The following is a 25635-nucleotide window of genomic DNA, read 5'->3' as shown; positions in this document are numbered from 1 at the left end:
AGTAAAGGACTCAATAACCAGGGACAGAGATTGAAGGTAACACAGACATGGACACATAGAAACTCGGAGCTGGAGCAGGCCATTCGGCCCTTTGAGTCTTGTGTGTCATTCAGTATGATCATGGCTGACCCTCTCTCTCAATGCTGTGTTCCTGCTTTCTCCCCATTTCCTTCATGCCGTTAAAATGCAAAACAACTATCTCTCTATTTTTCTAGAACATATTCAGTTCCTTATCCTCCACAGCTGTTTGTGGTAGAGAATTCATCAGTTTGACCATCCTCTGAGTGAAGAAATGTTTCCTCATCTCAATCCTCGTATCTCCCTGAGACTGCATCCCCTGGTTCCAGACTCCCCAACCAGGGGAAACCTCCTCCCTGCCCGGGCCTGTTAGAATTTTATATGTTTCAATCAGATCCCGTCTCTTCCTTCTAAACTCGAGTGGATCCAGGCCCAGTCGAGTTGGAGAGTGAGAGGAAAATTGAGGAGGAATGTTTTCACCCAGAGGGTGGTGGGAGTCGGGAACTCACTGCCAGAAAGGCTGGTTGACCCACAAACTCTCATGACATTGGAGCAGTGTTTAGATATCCCCTTGTGTTGCTGTAGCCTCCGGGGTAATGGGCCAAGAGCTGGAGGATGGGATTAGTGTCATCAGATCTTTGTTTAACAGCACAGATACAATGGGCCAAATGGCCTCATTCAGTGCTGTTCACATCAATCACTCTCTGAGACAGTGAGAAAGAGAGAGAGAGAGAGAGAGAGAGAGAGAAGAGGAAGTGTGAGGGGCTGACGTGGCTCTCTCTGCCTGATGCCATTTACATACTGAGGAACACCCAGTCAGACTCTCACAGGCTGCAGCTTTATAAAGCAGAGCCCAGTGAAGGGAGAGTTTATCAGGAACCAGGCCCAGGGACAGGAGCGCACACCATGATTTCACACATCCAGCTGATCTGGCCCCTGGCATTCTGTGTCACAGGTACAAATCTTTCTCCTTCCACCTTGAATCTTTAGCTGCTCTCCATTTCACTCCAATTCCACTGACTTGTGATTGAAGGGATAATGCTAAACCAGAGGAATGCTCAGTGTCTCCAACAATCTCTCATTTGACAGGCTCTTTCTGTGACAGTTCTGACTTCAATGTGTTTCTCTCTGACCCCTCAGGTATCAGTGGGGACATCACCATGACTCAGTCTCCCCCGGTGCTGTCAGTGGGACTGGGCCACACTGCAACCATCACCTGTACGGCCAGTCAAAGCATTAGCAGCTACCTTGCTTGGTACCAGCAGCGAGAAGGTCAGAAACCCTCTCTCCTGATCTATGCTGCAACAAATCGATTCACAGGAGTCTCTGAGCGATTCACCGGCAGTGGGTCAGGGACCAGTTACACCCTGACAATCAGCAACGTTCAGAATGAGGATGTCGCTGACTATTACTGTATGCAGTATTACAGCAACCCTCGACACAATGATACAGAGCCGTACAAAAACCTCAAAGCACACAGAATCACCTCCTGTACTGGCACATCCACAGTTATATAAAATGCATAATAGTGGACAAACAGTCCCACCGCCTGAACTGACATATCCCACAGTTAGATCTAAATGAAACTGAACAAATTACCCCATGCTGGGATTGTCACTGTCTGCTACACAGTCCAGTCCCTGTGATGTCTCAACCCTCAGTAAAGGCCTCAAGTTTCCCTCTTCCACTCCATGGCCACATGGGAAGAACAGCTGCAAGATTTAACAACGAAAAATAAAGTTCACAACCCAGAGGCAGAGACAGAAAGACACAAAAAGAGGGTGAGAGTGATCGACAGACTGTGAGATAGGGAGAGGGTGAGAGTGACAGAGGGAAGCAGAGAGCAGAGGTTTTTGTACAGCCTCTGCACTAGGAGCTCTCACTGTGGCTTACTTTCGGTAAAGGAACCAAGCTCAGACTGAGTAAGTAAACCTCAATCCTCCCTTAATAACCCTGTCAATACTGAAACTTTCTAAATCACAAATGCTGAATTGCTGCAGGTGTTAGTGGGGAGCTGCAGTGAATGAAATGGTTGATTGAGGAGCCCTGTGTCTAGCAGGGTGTCCAGCTGTATTTCTGTAGTCCTATTGCCCCGCTTAAGCAGCAAGATATAAGTCAGTAAGTTTTCCTCACTGTGTGGAGGAGCTCTGTCCATTTGCAGCCTGTGGTCCCATTCCTGCAGCATAGAGTGAAATCAATGAGTAGCCTCCTGCCAGTCTCAGTGTGACGGACATGGGCAGAGTTTGATGTGAGCTCTGGCTCCCTGTCCCAGTCTCTGATCTCACTGACCTCAGCAGCAGCAGCAGCAGCAGCAGCACAGTGAGACACCGAGCTCCCACCTCCCCCAGCTTTAACTCTGCTCAATCACACAATCACAGAGTTGTTACAGTGCACAAGGAGCCGTTCCGCCCATCCTGTCTGTACTGGCTCTCTGAATGAGCAATTCACTGAGTGTCATTCTCCTGCCTTCTCCCTGTCACCCTGCACATTGTTCCTTTTCAAATAACAGTCTCATTCCCTTCGGAATGTTTCAATTGAAGCTGCCTCCACCACACTCTCAGGCAGTGCATTCCACACCTTAACCACTCGCTGGCTGAAAATGTTTTCCCTCGTCTCACTTTTGCTTCTTTTACCAATTATTTTCAATCCATGGCCTCTCCCTCTCAATTCTTTCTCAGGTGGGAACATTTTCTCCTGGTTTAATCTGTTCAGACCCCTCCTGATTTCTCGATCAAATCTCCTCTCTGCCTTCTCTTCTCTGAGGAAGACAGTCCCAACTTCTCCAGTCTATCTTCATAACTAACGTCCCCCATCCTCGATGGGTCAGATAGCCCACTCCTGCTCCTATTTCTAATGTTCTTATTATCTTATCTTCCTATGTGAGAGACAAACACCAGATTTCCACTTAACACTCTGTGGCTGTACCTTCCCAGTCTTATTCCCAACACTCCGTGCAGTCCCATCCTTACACAGTGATCCTGATTTAGAATTTATTACTCTCTCTTCCTCACTCTGAAACTGGGTCAGAAGTTCTATTCCTTATCTGGTGCTATCTATCTCTCCCAGGATTCTGTGCACCTCTGTGTTCCTCTCTGGTATTACCTCTTGGCTCCCACAGCCCAGCCAAGTTAGTTTAAACCCTCTCCAACAGCACTAGTAAATCACTACAAAGGAACTCAGTCCCAGGTCTATTCAGGAGCAACCCGTCTGGTCTGTACATGTCCATCTCCCCCCAAAGCCATCCCAATGTTAAAATAATTGAAAGCCCTTCCTCCTGGACTGTCTTTTCAGTTCCACAGTCACCTGTGCTATCCTCCTCTTTCTATTCTCACTTGCGTGGGGCACTGGGGGTAATCTTGGAGATTCCTACTTTTGAGCTCCTGCTGCTAATTCCCTCTGGAATTCCTAAATTCTGACTGCAAGACTACATCCCTTTTCTCCCTCTGTTCCCCGTCTCCCCTCAGGGTGCTCTGCAGCTGCTCAGTGACAGCCTTGACCCTGGCACCAGGGAGACAACACACCATCCTGGATTCCCATCTGCAGCTACAGAAACACCTATCGATTGCCTCACTCTCGAATATCCTCTCACTATCGCTCTTCCAGTCCAGCTTGTGCCCCCCTGTACAGCTGAGCCCCCCGTGGTGCCAGGGACTTGGCTCTGGCTGCACTCCCCAGATGAACCATCATTCTGATCAGGATTCCAAACTGAATCCTGGTTGGAGAGTGGGATGCACTCACGGGATTCCTGTACTAGCTGCCTGATCCTTTTGGACTGTCTGCTGCTCCCCACTTCCCTCTCTCCCTGCATACTCTGAAGCTGCAGAGTGACCACATCTAGAAACGTGCTCTCCACGTAGCTCTCAGCCTCACGGACGCTCCGCACTGACACCTGCTGCTGCTCAAGCTCCAAAACCCGGAGTTCCAACTACAGTCACTGACCACACTTCCTGTGCTCATGGTATTCCAGGAAGCAGGACAAGCAGTTCCCTCATGCAACCTGATGCACACTCTCACCACTCCCTGATTATCTTTTGTCAAAGTACTTTTGAGAAACAGCAACAGCAGGGCTCACAATCCAGTACTTTCAATGTCCATAGAATCATAGAATTCCTACAGTATGGAAACAGGCCATTTGGTCCAACAAGTCCACACTGACCCTCCGAACAGTAACCCACCCAGACCCATTCCCAGACCTTTTTAACCTACATTTACACCTGACTAATGTACCTAACCTACAAAATGGGCAATTTAGCATGGCCAATTCACCGAACCTGCACAGCTTTGGACTGTGGGAGGAAACCAGAGCACCCGGAGGAAACCCACGCAGTCACAGGGAGAACATGCAAACTCCACACAGACAGTCGCCCGAGGCTCGAATCAAACCTGGGTCCATCGCGCTGTGAGGCAGCAGGGCTAACCACTAAGTGACCGTACTTCCAGTTTTCCAGGGTTTCAAGGAACCTCTACATAAACCCAAAATACTTAAGATATAGGAGCAGAATTGGGCCAGTCAGAAGAGTCTGCTCTGCCATTTGATCTTGTGTGATGTGTTCCTCAACCCCATTCTCCTGCATTCTCCTTTTAATGTTTGATCTCCTTACTGATCAAGAACGTATCTGTCTCTGTTTTAAATACTCTCAACACCGTGGCCTCCATAGACCTCTGTGACAATGAGTTCCGCAGATTCACCACCCTGTGGCTGAAGAAATGCCTCCTTATCTCAGTTCTGACGGACCATTCTTCACTCTGAGGCTGTGCCTTCGGGCCCTAGTTTCTTCTACTCGTGGAAACACCTTCTCCATGTTCTCCAGGCCTCTCAATATTCTGTAGTTTCAATAAGATTCCCCCCTCATCTTTCTAAACACAATTGTATACAGATCCAGAATCCTCAACCACTCTTTATATGACACCCCCTTCATTCCCAGGATCATTCTTATTCTTTCTCACTTTTTCCTCTGGACCCTCTCCAATGACAGCGCATCCTTCCTTAATAAGGAGCCCAAAATTCCAAATGTGGTCTGATTAGAGACTTATACAAACTCAGCAGTACACCTCTGACGTTAAAGTTAATGCTAAGATTGTAATTGCCTTTCAAACTGCCAATGGTGAACCTGCACGTTAACCTTCAGAGAAACCTGAGCAAGGACTCCCAATTCTCTTTGTGCTTCAGATTTCTGAAATCTTTCCTCACTTAGAAAACAGTCTGTGCCTCTATTCTTCCCACCCAAGTATCTAGCCTCACAAGTTCCCGCATTGTACTCCACCTGCCACTTCTTTGCACATTCTCCTAGCCTGACCAAGTCCTTCTGCAATCTCCCCCACTTCCTCAACTCAACCTGTCCTTTCACCAATTTTTGTGTCATCTACAAACATATGAACAATATCTTCAGTTCCTTATCCAGATTGTTAATAGATAATGTGGTAATAGTTGTGGTAATAGATAATAGTTGTGGTCCCAACACAGATCCCTGCGGATCACCACAAAGCACCAATTGCCATCCAGAAAAAAATCCCTTTGTCCCTACTCTCGCCTTTGTGCCGGTCAGCCAATCCTCTACCCACCGCAGTGCCTTGCTCCTGACAACATGGGCTCTGATTTGACTAAGCGGTCTCCTTTATTGTACCCTGTCAAAGGCCTTGTGGAAATCCAAATGGATCAAATCCACTGGCTCTCCTTTGTCTAACTCACTTGTTACCTCCTCAAAGATTTCTAACAGATTTGTCAGGCATGCCTCCCTTTGATGAAGCTGTGCTGACTCAGCTCAATTTTACCAGGCTGCAATTTTACCAGGCTTAAGGGTGAGATTCCAAATACCTGCAATCTCACCCTTAAGTAGACTTCTAAAATCTTACCAATGACCGAGGTCAGGCTAACCAGCTTATAATGTCCCATCTCTGCCTCCCTCCTTTCTTAAACAGGGATGTTACTTTCACTATTTTCCAGTCTTCTGGGACCACCCCTGACTCCAGTGATTTCTGAAAGATCACAGCCAATGGCCCTACAATTACCTTAGCTATCTCCATCAGAACTCTGGGGTGTAGTCCTTCAGGTCTGAATGATTTATCCACCTTCAGACCTTTCAGCTGCCTCAACCCCTCCACCTTAGTGATGCCCTCTCCACTCACTTCTGCTTCCAACTCTCTTGAAGGTCAGGTGTGCTGGCTGATATTTTCGTATCATGGTTAGCCACAGGTGAGGTCCCAGAAGACTGGAGGATAGCGAAGACTGTGCCATTGTTCAAAAAGGGCTGCAAAACAAATGCCTGGGAATTATAAGCTTAAAAATTGTGGTGGTGAAGTTGTTTGATAAGATACGATACACATGCATTTGGAAAGAGTGGATTGATTAGGAGTTGTCAGCATGACTTTGTGAGTGGGAGAATATGCCTCACAAATTTGTTAAGGTACTTTGATGAATTGACCAGGAAGGTTGATGAGGGCAGGATGGTAGACGTGGTCTATATGGATTTCAGTGAAGCCTTTGATAAGGTTCCACATGGTAGGCTGTTATGGAAGGTTAGATTGCATGGAATCCAAGGTGACCTGGCTAATTGGATACACGATTGGCTTGATGGTAGAAAGCACAGGGTAATAGAGGAAGGATCCTTATTGTACTGGAGGCCTGTGACTAGTGGAGTGCCTCGGGGTCAGTGCTGGGCCCATTACTGTTTGTTATCTATATCAATGTTTTGGATGGGAATGTACAAGGCATGGTTAGTGAGTTTGCAGATGACACTCAAATAAGCAGCATCGTGGACAGTGCGGACAGTTATCAGAAATTGCAGCAGGACCTTGCTCAGCTGGGGAAGTGGGCCGAGAAATGACAAATAGAGTTTAATACAGATAAATGTGTGGTCTTGTATTTTGGAAATTTAAAGCAAAGTAGGAGTTTCATGATGAATGATAGTGCCTTAAGGAATATAGTGGAACAGAGGGTCCTTAGAATTCAGGTAAGCAGTTCTCTGAAAATGGAGTCACAGTAAATAGAGCAGAGACGAGAGCTTTTTCTGCAGTGTCCTTCATCAGTCAGGGCATTGACTACAGACGTTGGGAAGTTATGTTGCAGTTATACAGGACATTGGTGAAGCCACACTTGGAATATTGTGTTCAGTTTTGGTCACCTTGTTACAGGAAGGATGTCATTAAACTGGAAAGAGTGCAGAAGAAATTTGCAAGGATGTTGCCAGGATTCAATGGTTTGGGTTAAAGGGAGAGTACTTTTTTCTTTAGAGTGTAGGAGACTGAGGGAGGACCTCATAAGATCATGAGAGGTATGGACAGGGTGAATTCACTCAGTCTTTTCCCCAGGGTTTGCGAATATGGACTAGAGCGCATCAGTTTAAGGTTAGAGGGGAAAGAATAAAAGGGAACCTGAGGGGCAACCTTTTTACACAGAGGGGTGTTCGCCTATGGAATGAGCTGCCAGTGGAAGTGGTTGAGGTGGGTATATTAATAACATTTAAAAGGCATTTGGACAAATACAGCAAAGGAAAGGATTCAGAAGGATATGGGTCAAGTGCAGGATTAGCGTAAATGGACATTTTGGTTGGCATGGACCAGTTTGGCCCAAATGGCCTGTCTCCATGCTATAGGGCTCTATGACATTGTTATGGACCAGGCCAGACCCTTCGAAACATTTTGAGAATGCAGCCCAGACTTTCCCTTTTCGAATTGTGTTAAGCAAATGTAACCTGGATAGTCCAGGGTTGATACAACTTGCCAAACCACTCAGCTTGAAGGAAAAGAGAATTTATTTACACACAATCAAAAGAAAACAGACTTTAGAATAACTTAACTATTTGAAAACCCAACTGACGAGAAAATGTAACTTGACAAAGAGCTGTTCCAATTTGCTGCAACAGCCTCGGCAAAAAGGTAAATATAAACACAGGGGTTCTTACAGGAGAGGAATTTCAGACAGTGAGTCCACTGGAAAATGTTGAATTGGGGAACCTTTCTCACCAGCAGCTTTCTTTATCCAGGAGCTTCCAACCGACTGTTTGTCAAAACAGCAAACTGGAAGAACTGGCCACTCTCCTTTTATTGGACAAGTATTTAATATAAAACCTAAAAGCCTTTTCCCTGACTGCTGCCTTAGGCAGTATCTGTTAGCCATGAGCAAAGTCCCTAACCCAGACAAATTGGGACCTCTGCCTTTACAACCCCTCTTGAAAAAAAATCAAAGGACAACTCAACCTTGTGAAATGAGCAGCATTGTCACACCACTGTGAAAGCTGATTTAAAGCATCGATGCACTTCTTCCACCATTTCTTTGTTCCCCATTACTAATTCTGCCTTTTCCAGTGGTACAATTTCTATTATTGACTCCCTCTTGCCTTTCATATATCTAAAGAAAACCTCTTGCAATATTCTTTTATGTTACTAGCTCAAATACCCTTATATTTTATTTACACACCCACCCTTACTTTTCTTTAGTTACTCTCTGCTGTTTTTAAAGGCTTCCCAATCCTCTGGCTTCCCAATAATCTCCACCACATTGCATGTTTTTTCTTTTGCTTTTATGCTGACCCTGACTTCCCTCATCAGCCATGGTTGCCTTTGCCTTCACTCAGTATCTTTCTTCTTCCTTGGGTTGAATTCCTGCTCTGCCTCCCAAATTACCCCCAGAAACTCCTGCCATTGCTGCTCCATTCTCTCTTATGCTCAGCTTCCCTTCTTATCAACTCTGGCCAGCTCCTCCCTCATGTCTTTGTAGTTACCTTAAGTTAATTGCATTACCGGTACAACTGACTCCAGATTCTCTGTCACAAACTGCAGGGTGAATTCTGTCATATTACGGTCAATGCCCCCAAGGGATTCCTTCACCCTAAGTTCCCTAATCAGGTCTGCTTCATTACACATCGTCCAATCCAGAATTGCCGATTCCATAGTGAACTCTACCACAAGCCGCTCCAAAAACCATCTCGTAGACATTCCATTAATTTCTTCCCTTGAGATCCCCAAACAACTTAATTTTCCAGTCTACCTGAAGTCCCTCATGACTATTGTAGCAGGGCCTTTTCTATCTCCTGATTTATTTTCTTCCTCATATCCTGACGACTGCTGGGGGGTCCTGTGCAAAGTTCTCATCATGCTCTTTCTCCCTTGCGACTCCTCAACTCTACCCACACAGATTGAATGCATTCCAACTCTAAATCCCTTCTTGTGATTGATCTTATTTCATTTCTTACCAAGAAGGTAACCCCACCCCCATCTGCCCATCAGCATGACCTGTCAATCGGATGTGCATCCTTGAGTATTTCATTCCCAGCCCTCAATCCCTTACAGCCACATCTCTGAGATACTCAAAACATCATACCTGCCAATTCCAATCTGCGCTAAAAGCTCATTTACCTCATTTCGGATACTCCCTGCATTCAGGTACAACACCCTCAGTCCTGCATTGACTGCCCTCCTTTTCATAGTTGTCCCCTTATGCACTGTGCCTAAAATTAATTTTCTGACCCCCCCTTTCCATAATCTATGTCCTATTCATTATTCTGTGAACTTTATTAACCTCTCCTGAGCCCTGCGTCACTTTAATGATTTTAAAGTCCTTGGAACCTCAATTTGTGGCATCACTCTGTCTAGCTTATTCCGAATGCGTTATCATACAAAGACTTTAAGTTATTTCTACTGTCAAGTTCCCCTGCACTTCTGTATTGCCTTGTTACAATATGACATTCACAAATTCTGATCCTTCCTTTTATTTTCTGGTAACAATCAAACCCATCACTAACCACGAATCCCACCTTCTCCTGTGCCTTTCATTTTCTCATGTTCTGTGCAAGTGAACCCATTTGCTTTCTGTTTGGGTTGACTTCAGGTCAATATTCATCCCTGAAACATCACTGAACATGCTTCGTAATCTCATTTACGATTGTGCGATATTGCTGTGTACAAATTATGTTTTCTGCATTAAACAGTGACCAGTGTTCAGACAAATCCCTCACTCTCTGTAAATGCTTTGGGAGAGCCTGACATACAAGTCTCTCTTTTGATGCACTGGGAGCCTTTCAGATATCAGAGATGCCATTCCATGCCTCTATTAGACAGACAGCAGGACTGTTTCCCCTGGTGTCCTGGTCAATATTGATTCCCTAATTAGCATCACTAAAAACCTGATCTTCGATTCATTGTCACCCAGCTCTCTGGGATCTTGCTGAGCACAGTCTGGTGGAAAGAGCCACTGCGACATCCTTAGGTGGAGGCAGGTGCAACATAAATGCAAGTCTTTCTTTGAGGTTGGAATCTCCTGAACCTGACCCTTGCCCATCGGATGCACGCTTCCATCTTCCAGGGAACATGGGATCATTAAGAGGAATGACACTGTCTGATCCCAAGACACTGAGACTCTTTGCAGCCTCACCCTTGACTTTACCCCAGTGCTGAGCTGGAAGATTTGAAACAAAATCTAGAACCTTCTACATGGACACCCAACGGACTCCTTCCTGAAGTGTGCTGATCCAACTCTGCTCCAGTGTTCTTGGATAAAGTTCTCCCGAGCTGTGATTGATCGGAGGTTTGTTAAAGAGGTGTTGAGCTCCACCCCACATACCAGCTCTTGCTCCATAGCTCTGGAGGCTTTGGTGTTCCAAGTGAATATCCAAGTGTTTTTTCAATGTGATGAGGATTTCTGCTGCTCTCACCCTTTCAGCTAGTGAGGTCCTGATCCCACCAGCCACTGGGTGAAAATAATTACTCCTCAACTCCCCTCTAACCCTGCCCCCAATTCATTTCAATCTCTCCCCATGGTTATTGCCCTCTGTGCTGATGGAAATCAGTCCTTCCTACCCACTCGATCCAGACCCCTCATCATTTTACACACTTCGATCAAACCTCCTCTCAGCCTCCTGTGTTCCAAAGTAACCAGTCCCAGCCAAACCAATCATTCCTCAAAGCTAATACTCCTCATTCCTGACAAAATCCTCCACTGTCCCCATCTCTAGGGGGATCACATCCTTCCTGCAATGTGGTGACCAGAACTGCACACAGTTCTCTCACTGTGCTCTAACTGGGCTTCATTTGAGGTCAGAAGTCACACGACACCAGGTTATAGTCCAACAGGCTTATTTCAAATCACAACCTTTCAGAGCACTGTTCCTTCAGCACTGAAGTCGCTTCACCTGAAGAAGGAGCAGCGTTTCAAAAGCTCGTGATTTTAAATTAACCTGTTGGACTGTAACCTGGTGTTATGTGACTCCTGAACATGTCCACCCCAGTCAGACATCAGAGCCTCCACATCATATCGATAGTTTCACATCTTTGCTGAGACTCTCTCTTTGGGAGTGCCACTCTTACTCTTTTGGAAAAAGATTCTGAATGATCTCTGTCTCGGTCTCATCCTTGGAGGCCTCCCACTGCCCTGTCACTGATCTCCCATCAAGTCGGTTCCAGTACTCTTTTATCAAATTACCACACAGTTTGGTAAAATGGGTTGTTCCCAAATGAAAACTTTTACACTTGCTCCTTGGTTCTCCATTTCCATCCCTCCTCTCAATCTCACTGAGTTCCGATCACTGTCACTAAAATGCTCCCACAGTGATAGCCCTTCCAGCTGCCCACATTCATTCCTTAAATGATGGTCCAGGACTGTTCCTTCTCTTTCTGCTGCGTCACCATCACCTTCTCAGGGACAGTTAGGGATGGGCAGCAACTGGCTCTGCCAGTGCTGTACACGTCCCAAAAAGCAATTTTTAAAATGCCAGTGCTTTTGTCAGGTATGCTAGGTACTGGATACAAATGTTGAAATGTTTTACCAGTTAATGATCAGAGAGTTGATGTACCTTCAAAAAGCAGGGATTAAAATTGTTTCTCTTGTCGTTCAGGCCATGAGAACTCTCAGCCCAAGCTGACCCTGCTGCCCCCCTCCCCAGAGCAGGTCAATGCCAAGGGCACTGCCACCCTGGTGTGCCTTGCCAATCACTTCTATCCCGATGAGCTGGAGGTGCAGTGGAAGAAGGATGGTGCAGTCATTTCGGACGGGGTTCAGACCAGCAACTACCTGCGAGCTTCGGACAGCACCTACAGTGTCAGCAGCCTGCTGACCCTCTCTGGGTCTGACTGGGAGTCCAACGCTCGCTTCTCCTGTGCCCTCACCCACGTGACCCTCCCCTCTCCCCTCAGCAAGAGCATCAGGAGATCAGAGTGTGTGTAGAGTGTTCAAGACAGTCCACAGAGGAGACACAACTTTAAATAGAACAGGGCTGAGCTGGCAGGACAAAGGTCATTGTCAGCACTGAATTTCAACTCTCTTCCTTCTCAGGACTGGCTTGGAGACACTTCTGAGCTTCAGGGGTTAAGGCAGGTCATTGGGATAGTGTAGAGAAAACCTTACTCTTTATCTAGCCCCATGCTTTCCCTGACCTGGATGTGTTTGATGGGGACAGTGTTAATTTGCGATGTCAAGTAAAACCTCTTGAAGTTGCTGAAAACTGTCAGCTGTGCAAAAACAATGTGAACCTCAGAAGTCTCTGCTTCAGTAAAACAGATCTCCTTCCTGCTCAGCCGCCAGTTCCAATTTAAGGTTTTGTCACTGTTTAAAGGGACAGGATTCTCATGTTATTGAGAAAATCTCCACAAGTGTTTTCCTCAAGCTCCATTGTGGCTGTGAATTTGAGCAGCTTCCTCTGTCTGGGCTGTTAATTGCTGACTGTTTTCTGTCAATGTCAATCTGGAAAAGGGAATAAAGATGAAGAAGATTCAGTCTCTGACTCTGTGTGCTTTGGAAATGGCCACAGCTGAGTCCTCAGGGATAGGTGTGTGAAGTGAAAAGCCTCACCCCCACAGGTATGGAGCAGGAGGAGGAGAATAGAGGGGGCAATGGGGAACACAATAATCTGATGGGAATTCCCCTGAACACCAACACATCCTTTCAGCACAGCATGATCCTGAGCCAAGCAGTTCAGTTCGCAATTTGACCAGCAGGATCTTGCGACCCAGAATAACGAGACCACAGGGTTTGCAAAGTAAATATTCCATGCAGCATTTGATTTGTATTTGGAGAGAATATGCAAAATCCACAGAGATATTTGCCTGAGGAAGGGATTGAACCCAGGTCCCTGGAACTATGAGGTAGCAGTGCTAACCACTGAGCCACCATGTCACCCCCTATACTGACTTGATCCATCCCTGGTACAAAATATTCTGATGGCAATTCCCCCTTCACACCAACCCATCCATCAGGGACAGCAAGATCCTGAGCCAAGCAATTCAGATCAGGGCCACTTGGGACACTCTATTGATCAATACGATCAGCAGAATCTTGGAACTCAGAATAACAATTCCACAGGGTTTGGGTAATAAATATTCCATAAATTAGACCTGGGTTTTCTTTACTTTTCAAATGAGATGGAATTGCTCCGTGTGTCCCTGGGGTCAGATTGAGAATGTTCAGTCTGGGAGTCACCGCTGGGGAGGACAGTCAATGACAAACTGGTTCCACTTTCTGCTGTCATATTCTGTAGCCCCTCGGCCATCTCAGTAACAACCATCCAGGGCTCAGGGTGGACTCCAGAGCAGCTCATTGTCCTGACTGTTGTGTTCCTCAGTCCACATGTGGCTCCAGCAATCTCACTCCATGGTTCTCGTATCAGTGGGAACCATGGGACTGAAATCTTATGCCAACAGAATCTCACACAGTGGGGAGGCTGCTGGTGGCTCAGAAACCCCTTGGACTCAGTCCCAGATTCCACCATGGCTCTTTCATTCAAACACAGCATTAGCACACTGACACCACATTCAGAGGGCAATCCTGAGATGGGGCAAGTTTGGTTCTTGATTCCAATGTGAGGAAATGGGGGCTGGGTGTGAAATGTCTAGTCTGAAACTGGTGGGGGTACTTTATAATGAAGAATGGAAACTGATGTCAGGATAAAGTCAGGTTTTGATGGGAGTGAGGAATATCTCAGTGATTTGTCTCCAAAATCCACAGACTACACACATCCTTCTGTCAGACCCTGAAGGCTGAGAAAGCAGCTCATCGACATCCAATATTTCTCCAACTTTCCCAGAAAAGGTGAAATATTCTCTGTCTGAGTGATTCCCTGGGGCAGGGCATTTTAAAAAGGGCTGTGGGAAGGGAACCGTTGACTCTCAATGACAAAGCCAATGGAAGGATGTGGAGCTGGCTCTGTGAAACATTAGGGCACAGAGGATGACACCAGAAGCAATTCAATGTTGTCACTCTCTCCTTTGGGAACAATTGGTTTTCCCTCATAATGTGCTCTCTTGTATTCGATCCACTTGTTCTTCTTGCTTTGCTTCTTTCGACTTGAGTCTGTGGGTAGTTCCATCAAAACCCAATCTCCTCACACTCATCCAGGCCCCTGAAGAGATTGGTTAGAGAAGACTGGATTACAACAAGTGTCACAGGTATTTCATATCTTACCTCATTGAATCAAACCATTGAGCCCATTAATCTTCAAACCAGATTCCAGCATTAAAGTCACATTTGTTGGTTGTAAAAGTAACGTATTTCTCAGGCTGAAAGAAGGAAGCTTCAGACTGAGAAATGAGCGAGCTTAACCCAGATCCTGAGCATTGGCAAGTGGAACTAGATTGCGTTGGGATATCTGGTCAGCGTGGACGAGTTGGACCGAAGGTTCTGTCTCCGTGCTGTACATCTCTATGACTCTAACAGCACAACAGAACAAAGTGATTTCAATTAGCACCAGTTTAAATACAGGGCAGCCTATATCCTGCAGTTGGCACTCAGTGCAGCTGGCACAGAGGGGGATGCTGGGAAGTTTGGTCAATGTGGGAGTTCGGTGAACTGACTGTCACTTCAGCTGATGGGAGCCTGCACATGTACTTGGATTGAAAATAGCAAAATAATAAACAAGGGGACAGGAGACTGTTGACCAGATCAGCTGGGAAGAGTTTTGTGTAAGGAACCATATAAATAGTATGCTTCGGAAACCTCCATTAGGGAAATTCAAGAAATGAAAAGCACTGAAACATTGATCCAGAGACTGAGGACAATTACTAGTTGAATGAAAGAAATGATTTCTTTCATTTGTAAGTGGGATCAGCATTTGTTCATTAAACTGAAATGATTCGGGGTAAATACATCTGTAGTGACTGCATAAAACTACAGCAACTCCCACTCAGGGGGTTTGGATTGGAAACTGAGTTGTAAGAATCCTGATACATCAGGGAGGGGCAGAGATACCTGGAGAGTTTGTTCCAGATGGAAGGTGTAAGCCTCAGGACTGGGCAGTCCAATTCCATGTTAGTAAGGGTCAGGAGGGTATGACCCAAGAGGGGGTCAGATAAGGGTTTGGAGAATACAGTGGGACAGGAAAACCCCCCACTCTTCGAAACTCCAGTGAAAACAAGGCCAGTCTTTCCAATCCTCCCTCATCACACAGCCCCCTCGTACCAGGGATCAGTCGGGTAAAACTCTTCTGAAACACTTCCAATGGATTTATATTCTTTCTGCAATTAGGAGACTAAAAGATCATACAAACCTTGAGATGTCCAGGAAGAACTGAAACATCACATTCTCGCTTTCAGATCCCTAATCACACCTGCTCTTACTCTTCACCAGCCTTGTTACTGTCCATCTCTCATTGTCATGTACACAGTGGCACTGAGCTGCCTTCTTGAACCGCTGCAGTCTGTGTGCTGGAGGTAGACACACAATGTCCTGAGGAAGGGAATTCCAGGATTCTGACCCAGTGAAAATGTAGGAACAGCGATATATTTCCATGTCAGATGGCTGAATGGCTTGGAGGGGAACTTGCAAAGAGCGGTGTTCCTGTGTATCTGCTACAATGTCCTTCTTGATGGAAGTGGCCATGGGTTTGGAAGGTGCTCTCTCAGGATCTTTGCTGAATCTCTGCAATGTATCTTGTAGATAGTGCACACAACTGTTACTGAGGGTCAGTGTGGAGGCAATGGATATTTGTGGATGTGGTACCAACCAAGCCGGCTGAAATTTGATAAACAAGATGTAAAAAAACAAAATAACATAAAACAGTTTAAAATTAAATAAAATCGGTGGTGTCTTTTTGATAAAACATCACTGAATCCAAAACATTATTCCCTCCTCTCTCTAAAGCGGCTCCACCTGTTCCCTTTCTCCAGCATCTTGTTTTATTTGAGATTTGCAGTATTTACTCTTGTATCTGTTTTAATGCCATTGGGTATAAGAGAAGCATTGGTCAGCACACTGGGGAGATTTTCCCTGAGATGGTCACAAAATCCTTATATTTACATCGACCTGAGAGGGCAGTGGTTTAACCGATCATCCAGCAGATGGAGTCTTTGCCTTTGCCAGCCTCAGAATAGTGCTCCAGTGACTGGAGTGGGGCTTGAAACCTGCAGGTTCAGGTGACGGTGTTATCACTGAGGCCGTCTATTCTTTCCTGGAATGTGGGTGTCACTGGCAAGACCAGCAGTTTTTCTCCATCCCTAACTGCCCTGAAACTGAGTGGCTTGCTCGGCCTTTCAAATGCCAGATAAGGGTCAGCCACATTGCTGGAGTCCTGGCAGAGTCAGACATCTACAACAGGTCTACAAGAACAAGATCCTTCAGCTCAATGAGCCAAAGCCAGTCAAACAACCACCTCGCTATTCTAATTCCATGTTCCAGCACTTGGCCCATAGCCCTGTATACCTTGGCATCACAGCTGCACATTGAAATACTTCAATGTTATGGGAGAGCTTCTGCCTCAACCATTCTTACAGAAAGCGAGTTACAAATTACCACCACCTTCTGCACGAAAGTGTGTTTCCTCATATTCCCTCTTAATCGTCAGCCATTTCCCTTAAATCTCTGCCCCCGGTCATTGATCATGAAATAACTCCACATCATCAAGTCACCCTTTATTTACACATCAACCGTCCTTGACTGTAATGTTAGAGTTAGGCACCAGAGTCCCTCACACTCAACCTGTTTGATGTCAGTAAGTAATCTCCCTGTTATATCCTTGTAAAGATTTGAGCTTTTCTTGTCAAATTCCTTTGGGATGTTTTAATGGCACGGAATCTTCCACACACTCCCATCTCTCTTGATGCTCTCCCTTGTCTGGTTAATTCTTCCCATTTCCTTCTCTTCTTTCATTTCATTCTATTTCAGTAAAGTCAGTGATATTTCCACGGAGGATGTGTACTTGAAACCGCCATAGAGAAGCTCCTATGAAGAAGCACTTCAATAGAAGGAAGGCTGATATTTGCAGGAAGCCTGGACTGTGCCTTTGTGTACCTTTTCCAAACATTTCCATGTGATCTGTCAGCCTTCTTCAACTCTTCCCATTTCCTCCAAATCCAGTGGGTGGCCATGGGTACCAGCTATGTCTGCTTGTTGTCGGCGACATCAAACAACACCTCACCAGTACATGCACAGGCACCGTTCCCCAAACCTTCCGCCATTACATCAGTGACTGCATCAATGCTGCATCCTGCCCCCAGGCTGAACTGGAGCAGTTCATTGACTTTGCTAACAACTTCCAACCTGCCCTTAAATTCACGTAGTCTATCTTGGACAAATCCTTCTCCTTTCTTGACCGCCCCATTTCCATCTCCGGTGACAGTCTAGGAACAGACATTTACTGTAAACCCACAGACTCACACAACTACCTGGACAACACCTTCTCCCAACCAGTATCCTGCAAGAACACCGTCCCGTTTTCCCAAGTCTTCCATCTCCGTCACATCTGCTCGAACGAGGAGATGCTCCACTCCCAGGTGCCCCAGATGTCCACCTATTTTGAACAATGTACTTTTCCCACTTCTGCCATCCAGACAGCCCTCCACCGCACCTCCTCCATTCTCTGCTCCCCAAATCTAAACACCCCCCTCCAAAATGCAATAAAGACAGGGTTCCCCTTGTCTTCACCTTACGCCCTACCAATCTCCACATCCAACGTAGCATCCTCAAACAATTCTGCCAACTCCAGCTAGACCCCACTACCAAGAACATCTTCCCCTCCCCACCCCTCTCTGCCTTCCACAAGGATTGTTCACTTTGCCAATCCTTGGTTTTCACCACTCTTCACACCTACTCCCCCAACAAAACCATGGTACCTTCCCCTGCAACCGTAAAAGATGCAAAACCTGCCGACACACCACGCCTGCCATTTCCATGCAGGACCCCAGTCCTTCCAGGTCAGACAGAGGTTCACCTGCCTATCCTCCAACCTAGTTTATTGTACCCAGTGCACCCGTTGTGGTCTTCTCTGCATCGGTGAGACCAAACATAAACTAAGGGCATGTTTTTCTGAGCATCTCAGCCGTGCTCACAAAGGCTGACCTGGCCTCCCAGTCACTGCCTATTTCAATTCCCCTTCCTATTCCCTCTCTGACATGACCATCCTCTGCCTCCTCCATTGCCACAAGCAATCAGACTGCAAGTTGGAGGAACAAATAATTATCTTTTGCCTGGGGTAGCTTAAACCCAGAGGAATCAACATTGAGTTCTCCAATTTCAAAAAGCGTCCCTTTCCCAACTTTCAACTCCCTTTCCTGTCCCCCTCCTCCATTCTATTCTACTTACGCACCCTCCCTTCTCGCCACCAAATGGATTCATTCCTCCCATCGACCAACCACTTCAAACCCTCTATCTGTGTTCATCATTCAATACCGACCACTCCACCATTCCCCTCCACCCGCCCAAACAACTGATCCCACCTTGATTTGCAGCTCCCCCCACCCCCACCTGCAGTTCTGAAGAAGAGTTATACCCGAAATGTTGACTTCTCCACCTCCAGATTCTGCCTGACTTGCTGTGTTCTTCCAGCCTCCTGCAAGCCTCCATCCCAGCCTGATAACCATCTCGGACACTGGAAGGAAATGCCCAGGGAGCAGGTTAACATGGTGCAAAAAGCCTTTCAGCTGAAGCTTCAGTGTTTGCATTCAGTCTGGATTTTCACTTGCTCATTGCTCCCCTTTTACATGAGAATGGAGAGAGAACTCTTGTTGGTGCAGTGTTTTTTTTAATCATCCCAGGATATTTAAAGCTGCATGCGCAGTGCAATCCCCTTCACAAGACAAAATGCTGAGGTCCCAAAATCAGCAAATGAATGATGAGACAAATCTGTTTTGGTGGCATTAGATGAATATTGAGCAGGATACCCGAGGGAATCTCTTCAGAATGGGGTCTTGTCGAGCCCCCTGAGGTGGAGGGATTGGGGTCTGGGTGGTGCTGGTGGGGCTTTAAATGAACATCCCATACATAATATGGTGCAAGAGTTCACTGCAGCCTCAGCCTGGATTCTGTGCTCTTGTTTCTGAGGTGGCTTTCAATCCAGTGACCATTTTGACTCTGAAGCAGGAGCATTGCCCATGGAGCCACGGTCAGTAACAATGTAAACTGTGTAGCTCTGAAAGCCTAAGTCTGTGTTTCAGCTCAGAAGGATATCAGCTCATTCATCAAATCTGTTTCTGCCCCTCTGTAGGCTGACCAGGCTGACGGTGCCTTTCCAACACTCTCACGTTTTCCCTTGTGCCACAGCTCATTCGCCTGAGGGATAGTTTACTCGGAGTCGAAAAGTGTGGTGCTGGAAAAGCACAGCAGGTCAGGCAGTTGCGCTCAGGCTGAGGACATGACCTTGTCCCTCTGTCAGATCCTCTTCGAGACACTCATGGCTCACCACCGCCCTCTCCAGGACAGTTAGGGAAGGGCAACAGCAAGGATGGAGATGGGGACGCGTAGCCGCAAGTGCTGTTCTGTGCAGTTTGGGGGCCGTTTGTTTGGTCTTTGAGTGTAATTCATTTTGTGCCTGATCCCGGTGTCAATCCGAAGGACACTCCACCTTTCAGTCTGACAAACCAGGGTCACCCATGTCATGGCATTGCTTCTGGCCGAAGCTCCAGTCTTTCAAGAGATGAATTCAAGCCTCAGCAGTTTGATCATTTTAATTTTACATCATTTCTCCTGATTTCTCCTGATATGGGGCAGGCATTGCCTTTCCCTAATTGTCCTGGAGAGGGCGGTGATGAGCCATGTAATATCTGGGAAGGAAGGCGCTGGGATCTGTGCAAAAAAAGATATGAAAATCAATGTGATGTTCACAAATGTTCTTTCGGCGAGGGAGCCCGGTCTGGGACTCCTGCCCCACTGTGACAAGATCCATTTTTAATGACCCCATGATCTGGCTCAGCAAAGAACTTAGTCCAAGCAACTGGGGGTGGGTAATAATTATGAAGCTCGCCAATGATGAAGCAGAAATAATAATGAGAAGGAATAATGCAGTTCCTTGCTGTCTGCCTTTTAGCGTCTGAGCCACCACACTCTCACCGTTCTGGGTCTCTAATCCTCTAACATTAATTCATTAGAGTGTGGGAATATATGAAGAGGTTTTATTTTGAACTATAGGTCTCTTTTCTCCGTGACTCTCCTTTTCAACCCCCTACAATCCTGTCACCAGATGCTTGTGCTGACAGCCTTGTTGTGCAGAGTGAAAGCTCTCGGTGTTCTCTGAGGCCTCACTGCCTTGTGTCTGTCTCCACTGCAACATAAGACAAATGACGTGTTTCTAAAACCCTGTTAAAATTAAAAGCCAGCAAAGAAAAAGCTGCAACAAGAGTTGAGTTGGTCTTGTTCAAGAAAATACTTTTCATTTTAAAATTACATTTTTGTCGGTGAGTGACAAAGGGAAGATGGGGGTCCCGGATTGCTGCAGCCTCTGCCAGAACATAGGACCCAGGAGCAGGAGCAGGCCTTTTGGGAGCTGCTCTGACAATGAAGAAGATCACTGCTTATGGTCTCACCTGCACTTTCTGCTTCCCCACCCCCTCCCATTATCCTTAATTGCCTTGTTCATCAAAAAATCTGTCTACCGCAACCTTGAGCCAACTCTATGAGTGAACCTCCATTCCCATGTAGAGAAGAGAATTCCACAGACTGTCAAACCTCAGCAAGAAAACCCCTCCTTCCTTTTCAATGGGAGACTGCTTTGTGCTAAACCGGCCCTCCAGATCTCATCTGCCTAATAATAGGATCCACCCTCTCAGTATCCAGCCTGTTATGTCACCTTCGGATCAGAAACTATTAATGAGAGAGAACAGGTTACATCAGCGAGACTTTTCCCCAGACACAATGAACAGTGTTGATGTAAATTGCTTTCTCCAGCGCCAGAGTCCAGAACAAGAGGGTTGTTAAAATTGTAATTCAGACGATTTCAGGAAAAATTCCTTCCGACAGAGTGGGGGAAATCTGGAACCCTCAATCCAAAATAAAAAGCTGTTGAGGTTGGGTTTCAATGTTCATTTTCTCAGGGCAGTACGGTTTACAGGACAAAGGGAGAATGTATTCCAGGTCAGCCATGGCCTGATTAACTGGGGAACTGGGTCAAAGCAACTGATTGGTCATTCCCACTGGAATCCACTGGAATGACTACTGGTGTGTTTGCGGCTAATGGAAGGAGTCATTACCCATAGTCTTCAGCAGCTGTGCAAGTCCTCCATAGTAACTAGAAAGCAGCTGTTTCACTGTGCCCGAACAATACAAAGTCAGAGGACACACAACACCAGGTTCTAGCCCAAAAGATTCATTTGAAATCACAAGCTTCCGAAGCGCTGCTCCTTCATCAGGTGTACCCCAGACCACCATCGGCATCCCCACATTACTGAACAGTCCAAATAAACTGGGGCTCTGTGAGGATCTAACCGGCTGAATCTGTACAAACGAGAGAAGAGAGAGAGTGCATCTTTTGAAACAGGATACCTAATTGCACCAGAATGAAAATGCTCTGCATGCTATGATAGATCAAAAAGAAATACTTTGGTGTAACTTTTGATTGTCCTCAAAGTGTGCTGTTTTATTCATGATGTGATACATGGAGAGTATGTCAGCGTTGGGTGGCAAAAAGTATATTTCCTCCTCTAGCCCCTTTCCAAAACACCCTCTCCATCTTGCTTTAATCCTTATTGACTCTTCTACAATTGTCCCTGTTCCTTCACTCCGTCCCGGTCCCAGAGGAACATATGGCCAGACTTCATGACCCCACTCTGTCTTAAGTTTCATGTGTAGTGTGTTGGAGCTTGGGCTCCTGCCTCAGGCCCAGGTGTCGGGGCCTGTTCAACAATCTGCACATTGTCCTTTTTCTCTTTCTGAATGAACTGGATCAAGTCGCAGTAACGATCTGGCAACAAGGTGTTTTGTCTAAAATGTTCCCAGCACTGGGTACAGAACTGGCTGAGTCAGAGGAGGCAGAGAGTAGTGATGGAAGGATGGATTTCAGAATGGAGGGCTGTGGCTTGTGGGGTTTCACAGGGATCAATGATGAGACCTTTGCTGTTCATGATCTACAAAAATGATTTGGATGAAAACATGGCGGGGAAAACTGTCCCAGCTCCAGGAAAGTATGCAGAACCTGCTCCTGCTGCAGACGATGGGGGTGGATGTCACTGAGGACCTCAAGGAGGTGAAGGGCCAGCAAGCCTCGCTCTTTGCTCCAAGATAATCTTCCGGTCCAGGGTCCGCCCCGTGGAGCAGGACGAGATGTGCTCACGTTTCTTCTTCCAGAAGGTGCACAAAGAGAGCTCTGTGCTCAGCAGCCTGAAGGAAGAAGATGGCTCGCTAACGTCATCTCAGGCTGACGTCATGAGGATCAGTAAATCCTTCTATGCCAGTCTGTACGACGCGAAGCCGACCGACAGCGCAGCCTCCCTGTCGTTCCTGTCCTCTATCACGGAGGTCTTAGATGACAGAACACGGGAGAGGCTGGACCAGCCGCTATCTCTGGACGAGCTGACCAAAGCCCTCGAGTCCTCCGAAAAGAATAAAACTCCCGGAAGCGACGGCTTACCGGTCGAGCTCTATTCCGCTCTGTGGGACATGATTGGCCAGGACCTGCTGGAGGTGTATGTCAGTATGCTTCGGGCAGGTACCATGAGTGAATCCATGAGGAAAGGCATCATCACCCTCATCTACAAGCAGAAGGGGGAGAGGGAGGAACTCAAAAATTGGAGACCAATCTCACTGTTGAATGCAGATTACGAAATTCTGTCAAAGGTAATCACCAACCAGGTCAGGTCTGCTCTAGGGTCGGTGATTCACCCTGACAAAAACTGTGCGGGCAGGAAGATCGCTGAGAGTCTCGCACTCCTCAGGGATACGATCGCCTACGTGCAGGACAGAGGGTTGGACACCTGCCTGATCAGCCTGGACCAGGAGAAAGCCTTTGACAGGATATCACACACGTATATGAGAGATGTTCTCTCCAAAATGGGCTTTGGGGAGGGAATCTGCAATTGGATCAGACTGCTCTACACCAACATTGTCAGTGCAGTCTCAATCAATGGGTGGGAATCAGATAGCTTCCCAGTCAGATCTGGAGTCAGGCAGGGCTGCCCCCTCTCTCCTGCCTTGTTTGTGTGCTGCATAGAGCCATTTGCCGAGTCCATCAGGAAGGATGCGAGCCTGAGAGGGGTGGCTATTCCTGGCAGCGGGGGCCTGCAGGTTAAGGCCTCCCTGTACATGGATGATGTCGCCGTTTTCTGCTCGGATCCGCTGTCCGTGTTCAGACTCATGTGCATTTGTGACCAGTTCGAACGGGCCTCGGGGGCCAAGGTAAACCGAGGCAAGAGCGAGGCCATGCTCTTCGGGAACTGGGCCGACCAATCCTCGAGCCCCTTCACCGCCAGGACCGACCACCTGAAGGTGCTGGGTGTTTGGTTCGGGGGGGGGGCTGGGGCATGCGCCAAGTCTTGGGAGGAGCATATCAGCAAAGTGAGGCAGAAACTGGGCAGATGGAAGCTACGGTCGCTCTCCATCACGGGAAAAAACCTGGTCATCAGGTGTGAGGCACTGTCATTGCTATTATACGTGGCACAGGTCTGGCCTATTCCCAGAACCTGTGTCGCTGCAGTCACCCGGGCCATCTTCCAGTTTATATGGAGGTCAAAGGTGGATTGGGTCCGAAGGGACTCACTGTATAAAGATCTGGGCAATGGGGGAAAAAAGACACCCAATGCCACCCTCACCCTGATGGCCACCGTTGTGTGTGGCTGCATCAAGCTGTGCGTGGATCCCCGGTACGCAAACACCAAGTGTCACTACGTACTGAGGTTCTACCTGTCCCCGGTGTTGTGAAGGATGGGCCTGGCCTCGCTGCCGCGGAACGCTCCGAGTAGTTGGACCGTTCCGTATCACCTGTCCTTCGTGGAGAAATTTATCAAGAAAAACACCTTTGACCACAAGTCCATTAGGAAGTGGTCAGCACGTAGTGTCCTTGAGACCCTTCGGGAAAAGGAGAGGGCGGATCCTATCGAGCGGTTCCCTGAGCAGACTGTCAAAGCCATTTGGCAGAATGCCTCATCGCCAGAACTTTCCAACAAGCACCAAGACATGGCTTGGCTGGTGGTGAGAAGGGCTCTGCCTGTGAGATCCTTTATGCACGCCCGGACTCTCAGCCACACCGCACGCTGCCCTCGAAGCGGCTGCGGGGGGGACGAAACTGTCACACACCTCCTTCTGGAATGTGCCTACGCAGAGGAAGTCTGGAGAGGAATGCAGTGGTGTTTGTCGAGGTTCGTCCCGAGCAGCACCGTGACGCGGGACTCCGTGCTCTACGGTCTGTTCCCCAGGACGCACACCGAGACGAACATCAACTGTGCCTGGAGGATCATCAATTCGGTGAAGGACACTCTGGGTGGTCCGAAACCTGCTGATCTTCCAGCTGAAGCAGTTGACCCCGACTGAGTGTTGCAGACTGGCACATTCCATGGTCCAGGACTACGTGTTGAGGGACGCACTGAAGCTTGGGGCAGCTGCCGCCAAGGCGCGGTGGGGAAAGACCACTGTGTAAAGTCTGCCTGCCTAACGAAGAACAGGGGGCCCGTGCAGTCATTTGGGATCTGCTGACGCCTCAGCTAATTATATGGGCATATGATTGAAAAATGATAAATTCTGATCTCTGTATGTACATGTTTACATACGTATGGCATGACCAACTGTACAGACCATCAAATTATTTTATGAATAAAGTATATTTTTCAAATAAAAAAAAACGTTGGATAGACTGGATTTGTTTTCATTGGAATGCAGGAGGTTGAGGGGCAACCTAATAGAAGGTTATGAAATTGTGAATGGCATGGAGAGAGTGGAAAATATGAGGCTTTTTCCCAGAGTAGAGGGGTCAGTTACTAGTGGACACAGGTTCAAGGTGTGTGTAGGTGGGGGGGAGCTGGTGGGTGTTTAAAACAGATGTGTGAGGTAAGTATTTCACACAAACGATGGTGAGGGGCTGGAACACACTGCCAGTGGAGGTGGTGGAAGCAGACACAATAGCAGCATTCAAGAAATACCTGGATGAATACATGGATAGGAAGGGAATAGAGGGATATGAATCCTGTAGGTGAATACAGTTTCAGTGAGGAAGGGCAAAATGTGTTGGCACAGGCTGGGAGGGCCGAAGGGCCTGTTCCTGTGCTGTATTGTTCCCTGTTCTTTGATCCCTGCTGTTGAATTGGATTCTCGGGAGCCAGCTCCATATGAAGAGCCTGTTCTCATTCTTTTGTTGGAGTTCATGGGGCAGCTGCTGCTTCCTTGCTACGTCACTGATCAAACCAACAATGTGGGAAGACTCATGATGGAGTGGGTGGATGTTTGAATTCTCACTTGTGATAATACAGTTTTAAATGTGTCAGTGTACTTTCCCCTCTCTCTGT

At 47.1% G+C, this 25635-nt stretch overlaps 1 gene segment (V, D, J or C); it reads left to right on the top strand.

The window, feature by feature from the left end:
• The first annotated feature begins 924 nt into the window (after positions 1-924).
• LOC148149252 (Ig kappa chain V region Mem5-like) lies at positions 925-12431 on the top strand. The segment is given in 4 exon segments: positions 925-973; positions 1159-1461; positions 1905-1940; positions 11847-12431. Coding segments are annotated over 4 exon segments (717 nt in total).
• Positions 12432-25635: the final 13204 nt, after the last annotated feature.

The sequence above is a fragment of the Chiloscyllium plagiosum genome, unplaced genomic scaffold (assembly GCF_037043375.1).
Source record: "Chiloscyllium plagiosum isolate Xiang-an unplaced genomic scaffold, Cpla_swu_hap1 HiC_scaffold_9, whole genome shotgun sequence".
Taxonomy (NCBI): Eukaryota; Metazoa; Chordata; class Chondrichthyes; order Orectolobiformes; family Hemiscylliidae; genus Chiloscyllium; species Chiloscyllium plagiosum.
This window is presented reverse-complemented; position numbering and strand designations above follow the sequence as displayed.